This window comes from Corylus avellana, chromosome ca11, assembly GCF_901000735.1.
Source record: "Corylus avellana chromosome ca11, CavTom2PMs-1.0".
NCBI lineage: Eukaryota > Viridiplantae > Streptophyta > Magnoliopsida > Fagales > Betulaceae > Corylus > Corylus avellana.
In genome coordinates this window covers 438,195-447,697 of record NC_081551.1, presented here as the reverse complement: position 1 = coordinate 447,697, position 9,503 = coordinate 438,195, and the positions used below count along the sequence as shown (strand labels likewise).

General features: G+C 35.8%; 1 protein-coding gene across 2 annotated transcripts; it reads left to right on the top strand.

Moving 5' to 3' along the window:
- Window positions 1-899: 899 nt before the first annotated feature.
- On the top strand, window positions 900-3,926 carry LOC132166597 (uncharacterized). 2 transcript variants are annotated; one of them, XM_059577443.1, is made up of 2 exons: window positions 900-1,041; window positions 2,253-3,926. In XM_059577443.1, the coding sequence occupies exon 2, from the start codon at window positions 2,354-2,356 to the stop codon at window positions 3,713-3,715; it is 1,362 nt and encodes a 453-aa protein (XP_059433426.1). In that variant the 5' UTR covers window positions 900-1,041; window positions 2,253-2,353; the 3' UTR covers window positions 3,716-3,926. The 2 variants fall into 2 exon arrangements, with proteins under 2 accessions (XP_059433426.1, XP_059433427.1); XM_059577444.1 differs by having other exon boundaries at window positions 2,242-3,926.
- The last annotated feature ends 5,577 nt before the right edge of the window (window positions 3,927-9,503 follow it).

Sequence of the window (9,503 nt, the reverse complement as noted above, 5' to 3'; positions counted from 1 at the left end):
ACATATTTAACAAGAGTAATGCTTTATAAACTATATTTTTATTCAACTCATATGTCCTAATCAATTTTTGAGTTTTTTTTTTATTTAAATAATAATTGATCTAATAGTTAGAGGTGTAAATGTGGTTACAGTTAGTGGTTGGTAGCTAAGATCGGTAACCATAACTGCCTAGGCGATTAGTAAACCACAACCATTAACCGCGCATTAGCGATTATTAAATAAATAACCACCTCCACTAACCGCTTTTTATCCGTTAGGCCTTTTGGGCCAATTTTGAGAGTTGAGCTTTTTTTTTTTAGTTCACTTTAATCGTATTTTATTTTAATTTTAAGCAAAGAAACATAATGGAGTTTATTCTTTTCGATCAAAATCAAACAAGCAACAAAGAGAAGACGGAAAAAAGATAAAAAGAAGCAGAAGAAAGAGGCTGAAATTCTATGGAGATTTGGTTATTTGTGTTTGTGTGTTGGGTTTGGACTATGTTAAAGTATAAGTATAATACTATATAAATCAATTCAAGCTCAAACAATTTAATTAAATGTGTTATATTCATCAACCTTAACTTGTTAATTTTGTGTTTGGTTTTGCGAGTTGTGTTAAAAATTTACAACCTATATGTCGTGTGTCAGGTCATATCAATACATTAGTATAAGACTATATAAGTTAACTATAGCTAAATTTATTAAATTAAACAACTCAATTAATTTAATCCTAAGTCAGTAACTTTGTATTAAGTCTTTATCAAATTTGCGAGTTGTATAAAAAATTGTAGGCCTTCCACCCGATCCATACAGTAGACTGATTCGGGCACACACATGATGGGTCATACCCGGTCCACACAGTAGACTTATACGGGCTCACACATGATGGGTCATACATACCACGCGACGCCGCTTCATTGCTTCTCTTCTTCTCATCAGCAACTAAAACCTAAACCCCTACTACTGCCTCTTATTTCCCTCTGTCTCTCTCCCCCCTCCCTCTCTGTTCCGTGGTTGGCTCGCTCCGGCGGCTTTTCTACGTTCATTACTCGTGTGAAAGGTAAGCAGTTATCAACACCACCTTTGTTTTGCTGTCACTTTTAGAGTTCACTAGCAATTCTCCGATGTTTTTAATGTTTTTGTTTTCAGTTTGTGTGATTCTGTTGCCCATGTTTCCCATATATTTTTGTTTATTTTATGTTAACCGTTCATTTTCGAGTTATGGAGTGTTTAATTTTGCTTTCTTGAAACAAAAACGTGGGTTTTTATGGAGCGAAGTCATGTGGCAAAGTATATTACCCTTCTCTTTGGGTTTGTAGCCGTGGACTTGGATACCCAGAAGAACCGTAGAAGATAATATAATTTTTTTTTTCTTTTTGGTTTTTGATAATTAGTTGAATCGGGTTCTGATTTAAGTTAAAAAGTACGTTACTTTGAATTGGTGTTTACTGAATGGATCGTTTTCAAATGCCCTGATAAGTTTTGATGGCATTTTTCCTGAGGTCCTATTGAATTTAACATGGTTGCTAGTCACCGATATCCTTATTTTCTTCTTCAATGCTGCCCTCTTCAGTTCATGCTTTGTTTACTTTTAGTGATATTTAGGAGGGGCCGGGGATCTTGTTGAAGTGTGCTCCCCTGCTTCGTTTGTAAATTATGAAGTCAAAATGCATGATCAAACATCGTATAGTGGGAACTTTCTTCTGGTTGTTATCATTGTAAATTTGAAATTTGAAGTTTTCACATTGACCGGATTTATGTTTTAGATTTCATTTTTTTGAGTTGGAGGAAGGAGGTTTTGCATGAAAGAAACTTGACCTGTTGTAGGTTGTGCAATCCAATTATCAGAGATGCCTAACTAGGCTTGTACGCCTGCATGTGTGGGTGTATGAGAGAGTGAGAGAATCATTAAACCCGAACCCTTGTCTTGTGATGTTAGTGTGTTTTGCATTTGTTATTGGGAGGAAATGTAGCTTCTTAATGAATTTATGCAATATGCTTGAAAAGAGTCTATATAAGACAGTGCTTAAAGTGACTATTCTCTTATGTATGGGGATACAAACTTTAATGTAAAAATTTGCATATCAGTCTGGCGTCTCAGATTGAATGCTATTGTCTTGTACTTTATTCTTGTATTAATTGTGATATCAAATTTAATTATTTCTCTCTTTCATTATTAGCTATTTTATTTTTTAAAACAAGACTATCAGTAGCATGCTAGCTCAACAAATATTTTTCTGGTGGTTCTAATCTTCTGCAGATATTTTGCAGGTGTGGTTGTCGTGCCTCTTATCACTGTCATGCATAGTTTTTGCTTGTATTGAAGAGGTCAACCGCCAACTGCCCTTGTTCAATTCTTGCAGTTTCTCAATATGATTGCGGCTGAAACCAAGACCATTCAGCCCCAAGACCATTCATCCATGGCAATGACCAACCCAAATCCACCTCCAATAACCTCTAGGGTCAGCCCCAAGACCATTCACAAAGCCGTGAACGCACTCCTGAAATGGAGAAACTCCAAGTCAGAAACCCAAAAGCCCCAGCTCCTGGAACACGAGGAATACCTCTACCTTATACTCACCCTCAAGAAAATCCCTTCCCAGTCTCGCATGAACCCACACAAGATCCCACTCCCACATGCCCTCCACTCCCCCCACCTCTCGCAAGAGCTTTGCCTCATTGTTGACGATCGCCCCCACTCCAATCTCAACAAAGCCTCAGCCAAATCCAAGATCGAATCTGAGCAAATACCCGTCTCCAAGGTCATCAAGTTGTCCAAGCTCAAATCGGACTATCGCCCGTTTGAGGCAAAGAGGAAGTTGTGTGATTCGTACGACATGTTCTTTACGGACAAGCGGATTGTGCCGCTCTTACCTGGGTTGTTGGGGAAGCACTTTTATAAGAAGAAGAAGATTCCGGTGCCAGTGGACTTGAAGCACAAGAATTGGAAGGAGCAGATTGAGAAGGCCTGCTCTTCAGCCCTGTTGTTCTTGAAGACGGGGACTTGTAGTGTGGTGAAGGTGGCAAGGGTGAGTATGGAGGAGGAGGAGATTGTGGAGAATGTGGTGGCTGCGATCAATGGGATTGCAGAGATTGTGCCCCGGAAGTGGGGGGGTGTGAGGTCGTTGCATCTGAAGCTGCTGGAGTCATTGGCGTTGCCACTGTACCAGGCGGTGCCGGATGTGAGGTTGAGGATTGAGGGGGTGAAGGAAGAGGAGAAGGGAGAGGGTGAAGTGGTTGGTGAGGATGAGGGGAAGAAAGGTGAGAAAGTGGGGAAGAAGGGTGAAAAAGTGGGGAAAAAGAGGGGGAGGATTCATGAAGTGAGGTACATGGACGGAGTGTTGGATGAGGATGAAATGGGCACCACCAATGAGATTGAAGGCGGGGATGTTGGTGAAGGTGAGGATAGTGAGAATGGTGAAATTGGTAGTAGTGGTGAATTGGGGAGTAAGAAGAGGAAAAAGGGAGATAAGGCTGAAGAAAGGATTTCTAGGGAGTCAAAACACGTGAAGAAGCTGGGTAAGTTGAAGAATAAAGATGGTCTTACACATAAGAGAGATGGGTCATTGGCTGCGAAGGGAAAGAAGGAAGATGGTATTAAGAAAAGGAAGGTCGAGTTGCCTGTTGAAGATGGGGAGTCTGGTGGAAAGAAGGAGAAGAAGAGTGGGCTGTTGAAGTTGAAGAATGGAGAAACAAAGGTGAAGGCTAAGAAAAGCAAGAAAGCAGTGGAATAATTCGATTTAAAAGACCAAAGAAGTTGGAGATGGTATTTTGCCCTCTGGAAGATTTTGTTTTGAGTATCCAATACGTAGTATTTGGTCTCATGTTCTTTTTCTTAGACTGAAAACTCTGCTACTTGACATTATTAACCACTTTCTTCTGTAATTTGATTACTTCGAAAAATTTTGAGTGGTTGATTTTATATTTAAGTTATTTGTATTTGCATTTTTCTCTTTCATGTGTTGTCCTTATTGTTTACATATGACTGTATGTCATATGTTGTTCTTTCTCCATATCTAGCCCGTTCCTAAACGTATCCAACGTATCTTTCCTCCTAATTGTCAAGTAAAAGCTTTGGGAAAGCTTGAGAATTGAGAACCTCAGTAAACATCAGCTAGCTACAAAATGGCTTCAGATTGCATTGTTTTGCAAGGACTGAACCATAGACTTTTAACGCCAACTTCATAGTCGCTCCTTCAACTGCACTATATATGTCCCTAGACCTGGATAAAGCAAAGCACCCTAAGCAATGTTTGCTTCAATATGTGGATATGTTTCACTACAGGAAGTTTCACGCTCTGGCAGTTGGGAAGCAAAAGAAGAGGTTCAGAAAACCATTATGCTTAAATTTTTTTAGCTGGTTACTCTCGTAGATAACTTGATTTGAAGGCAAACTCTACTTAATGGATAGACACGGCATGAATTCCTTTCTTATCATTTCATCATCGTCTCTGCTCTCTTTCATCGGTGACACCATTCATGACTCACTATTTAAGACACACAAGAAAATTAAAGGACTGATTGACAGTCTCACGTCAATAAAGTGAGATAAAAGGGTGGTGTATAGCATTACTCTTATATTTTTACAATGAGTGATGCTAGAAACCACATTTTTATGGTTTTATCCTGTCATTATTATTTTGCTATGTTAATGTGATAGTGTAAATTAGCTTTTGAATATTTTATTTTTTATTTTAACAAGAGTTGATCTAATAATTGATTGACCCTAGTACGTCAGCGTTAGGATCTAACCTTACCCTAAATATAATTTGCCATTAGATTTTTACAGTTTGATGAAGTGGTAGAAATTTTGCATTTAAAAATGTGTTTTAATCTAGCTATAGCAGTAGGATGGTGTGGATTAGAGACTAGTTAGCATGTACAATTATGAATTGAGATCCAGCTAAGGAAAATCTGTACCATCATATTCATGTGGACACAAGTCATCGTGGATTTCCACCATGAAATTCAATGTCAACAAGAAAAGTGAAACAACATGTTGGAAGAAGCTTGTAATACGGCCAAACCATGCTTGGCCCAGAAATCTATATGATCCCAAGGAAAACAGTCATATAAGAAGAAAATAAGGTAAAGTTTATTTAATCCCCTCAAACTACCACTTCAATGACAATATATCCCCCAAACTATCAATTACGACAATTTACCTCCCAAACTACCAAAACAATGATAATGTATCCCAAATTTTAACAAAATGACGAAATTACTCTTACTAAAATAAAAACAAAAATACTAAAATTTAATTTTTTTTTCAAAATTTTAAGGGTATTTTTGTCTTATTGAAAATTTTATAGGGGTAATTTCATCATTTTGCTAGTATTGAGGATACATTATCATTGTTTTGGTAGTTTGGAGGGTAAATTGTCGTAATTGATAGTTTAAAGGTAGATTGTTATTGGAGTAGTAGTTTGAGGAGGTTAAGTAGATTTTACCCTTTATTTTTCTATCACTTCCACTACGTTACTTAATCAAATAGAAAATGGCAAATTTAATTATTAAATTAATATTATAACATAATATCATCTAGGTTACTGGTTTGATGATAAAACACAATCAATTGAACCAACTAATTTCCCGTGATAAGTACTGTTTTCCTTGGGATCATATATAAAAGAAGTTCGACGAGTCCAATTCTATAAAAAGAAATATTAACTTACATGGTAAATGCTAAACTAATATGAAACATAATAATCTAAAGAAGGAAATTGTAATTTGAACCAAATTGGGATGAAAAACGGCTAAAATCTTGAAATAGTACAAAAACCATTTTCTTTTATGCTTCCACCATCAAAGACAACTCGAACCGGTGTTCTTTGGGCTGCTCCACACAATGTGCTTTCTACTCGAGTTGGCTTCAAGTAGAGCATCATTTTCTAGCTTTGCTAAAGCGTCCTTCAAAAAAGAGGAGGAGGGACTACGCCATTAAACTTTTTCATATAATTAAGTGATGGTTTAACATGATATCAGAGCAAAAGTGATAATTTTTTTTTTGTCATAATTCACCTGCCATTTTAAAGAAGGAAGAGAATTACCTTATTAATGTTAAGCAGGGAAGAGTAGGATTTAATCCCATTTAGATCAAGAGAGTTGAGTAAAAGGAAACAGAGAATTAAATAAATAAATAAATTTTTTTTTTAAAAAAGGTTGGTATTGGAAAATTTCTATTTAACATGAGGGTTTTTTGTGTGGCCTGTGGTGTTTGGAAATGCTGGTAGAATAAAGATGTTATGGTATTACTTCCAAGGACAATAGATAAAATCTGTCACCAATCAAACTATACACAAAAAGCAATGGGAATCATGACCTCTATGCAAAATTAAAGATATTATGCTACACTGAATAGCCTTAAAAGTCAAAGCACCTTTTGGAATAGCATTCTGTTTCCACATTTCAAGCATGTTCGATTCAAAAAGTGTTGTCTTTTTATTTCTTGTTTGTTAGAGGTCTATAAATAATTGAAAACACTTCCATGAAGGAAAGGCACCTGTCAATTCCTCATGGGCATCTTCTTCTTTTTGTTTGTGGAACTTCCTATGGTTAGGGGGACCCTAATTACAAAACCCAATATAATTCTGTCATAATTTGCAGTATAAAATGAAAAAAAAATATATATAGCCAAATGAAGTGCATCTTGATGGTAAGGTCCCTATGTGGCTATGCCTATGGAGCTTCGATCGGTCACCAACCATATAATTTCAACACCAAGGTAACAAGCATCAACTATCTCAAGACAATTATCAGAATTCCCGAGAAAATGTTTCTATGGGTTCGAATTCACGACCTCATCTTTCATATCATATTAAATCATTAATTGGCAGACAAATTTAAGTTTTTAGAATAAGTGGTGATTTAACATGTTATCAAAGCAAAGAACGAAAGTTCAAACTCAAGACCTTTGCTTGAATACCATATTAAATTTATGTTGTCGGGATAATTAAATAGTGATTTAACATTCACATATAAGAATCTCACCAGTGTTCCTTTTCTCTCCGCTCTTACCTTAAAGTACAAACCCATGTTAGAGAAGACGTACAACTACATATATTTGAGGATCTATTGATCTTCTTCTATTCAAAGGAGCCTTCTACTTGGCCAAAGATGTACAGGGATGAAACTAGGATTTTTATTGGGGAGCGTCAAAGCATAAATGATGAATCATACTTAATTTTTAGATAAAAAAGAATATATAGGTAGAAGACTCAGAAAAGTAAAAGGGAATATATTGATATGGTAAGTTTGAAAAGAGAGAAGAAGTCTCACAAATTCATGCATAGATGTATTTATAAGTGTAACTCAACCTCATTTAGAGCTGGAGTACTCAAGTCAAACCCACAATATAAATCAAAGAAAATTTTAATTAGCATATCGGTAAGCACATGTAGTAACTTTAATTCACTTTTCCTTTTGAAATGTGCTGGCCGGCACTGCTGTAGCTTTAAGAGGCCAATCTGTGTAAATTAAGCTTCGAGTTTAAGCTTGGCATCACAGCTCCATATGCCATATATCATTGATGAAGGTTCTCCTCCTCCCACTTCCCCTTTACCTTAGTGGCAAGCAAAAGACATATCCTTTACTTGAGAGCTGAGAACAACACAAGGTCAAGATTTCCTTGAAAAGAAAGTCAGACCCTAAAAACTAATCAGCTCCACTAATGAAGGTTCTCTTGGGTGTAGTTCTAGAGATATATATTTTTTACATAATATAAAAACAAACCTAGTATGAACATAGAAAAAAAAAAAAGAAAAAAAAAAAAGGTAAACAATATCTGCTTAATTAATTATGGTAATTGCATTCAAGTTTTAGCTGTTTAAGAAATTAAACTATAAGCTAGCTATATTTGTTTCTTGATATGTAATCATTTCTAAATTGATAAATAGTGTTGTTAGGGATACAAGCTTCCTTACAAATTGACGTGATAGTCTATTAAACAAAAATATGATTTGAAAGCACATGATTTTTTTTCATTTTGAAACTGCAATTTTATAAATATGCACTTTCAAACAATAGATTTTTCACGATTTTGTTTAAAATCTCACTTTAAGCATGCAAAACCACAAGGCCAAATGGGTTCTTAATTATTTCTTATGACATTTATATATATAGTTGAGTGTGAGTATACATAGATGTTGAAGGTATAAAGTAGCTTAATTGTCTCTATATATGTCGGTGCATGTGAAGATAGTAGGCATTTGGGTTGACCTTAGTATTACTAATATAATATCAAACGTATTAGTGTGTGTATATATATATAGAAAGCATATATTATTTTGACGAGTAAAGTCTTGATTAATTGTTCAACCGACAAACAATTTGTATGCGGATATAGGTTGGAAACATTTATACTAAATTATTATATCCCTATGTGTGGAAAGCAAGATAGGGGTAGTGTAGAAAGTGGACTCCATGTCATGTGACCCACGAAAGAATCTCCTCTCCTCCTTACGTATATAAGGACCCCATGAAAACTAATGCATGGCCATATCAATTATTTCTCTCCCCTTCTCTCTCTCTCTCTCTTTCCCTCTCTCTCATATATGAAAAGTTGAGGGGAATGTCGTCTGGTTCGAGATCATTCATGCAAAGGCTCAAGCTCTGATCTTCTGAATGATTTCGGACCAGGCTTCATTCCCCTCAACACAAAGAATGAAAGAAAGAAACTTGTATATATATATATGTTATCTCCATTATTGTTCTAAACGGTAACCAGCAAGCCAGAAAGTTGAAATCAGAGCAGGCATGCACCAATCAGAAGCGAGCAACAGGTGGGTAATGACATTTAATTTAGTTAATGTTCAATCTATATCTTTCCATGTGTTTCGCCTAATTTGTTGACAAAAGAGAAAGAAAGAAAGAAAGAAAAGGCTGCATTAGTGTGAACATCTGACTGCAAGGTAGATTATGGTCTTGCTTTATCTTTTGGTTTTGTTTATTTTATTGGGGTTTGGATATATATAGTTGATTTTTGCTTGATGAGAGAACAAAAGAAGATAATTAACTTGGAAGATGGGTACTGCTATGGCTTTCCAAATTCATCATAACATAACCTTTATTCATGCCAAACTGTTTCCTCCAAGGTGGGTCAGATATTAACTCTTGTGGGTCAACTTCTACACGACCAAACTAAAACGACTATATATATATATATATATTCATGATAATAAATATTCATGATCATCAGATCTACATGTGAAGCTCATAATTTCAGGTGGGTCAGGTTTGCTGGAGGTTGTCATATGTTTAGAGGGGAACTGTAGCTACACCTACGTACACACATTAATATATGAAAAAAAAAAAAAAATTAATAATAGAAGCTGAAGTACTTCATATATATATACATGAGCTGGAGAGAACATGCAATTGACAATGTGCTGCAGACACAGGAGTTAGGACAATATCGATATCTGTTGGTGAAATAATTGTATTATATGGTTGTGATTCTCATGTTGAAAATTTGGAACCAAAGTACTTGTTTCTGGGGTCTGATAAGACTTGGGAGGGGATGGA

Excerpts from the sequence above, each read along its gene's own strand:
- LOC132166597 (XM_059577443.1), top strand. The coding sequence starts at position 2,354 with ATGATTGCGGCTGAAACCAAGACCATTCAGCCCCAAGACCATTCATCC.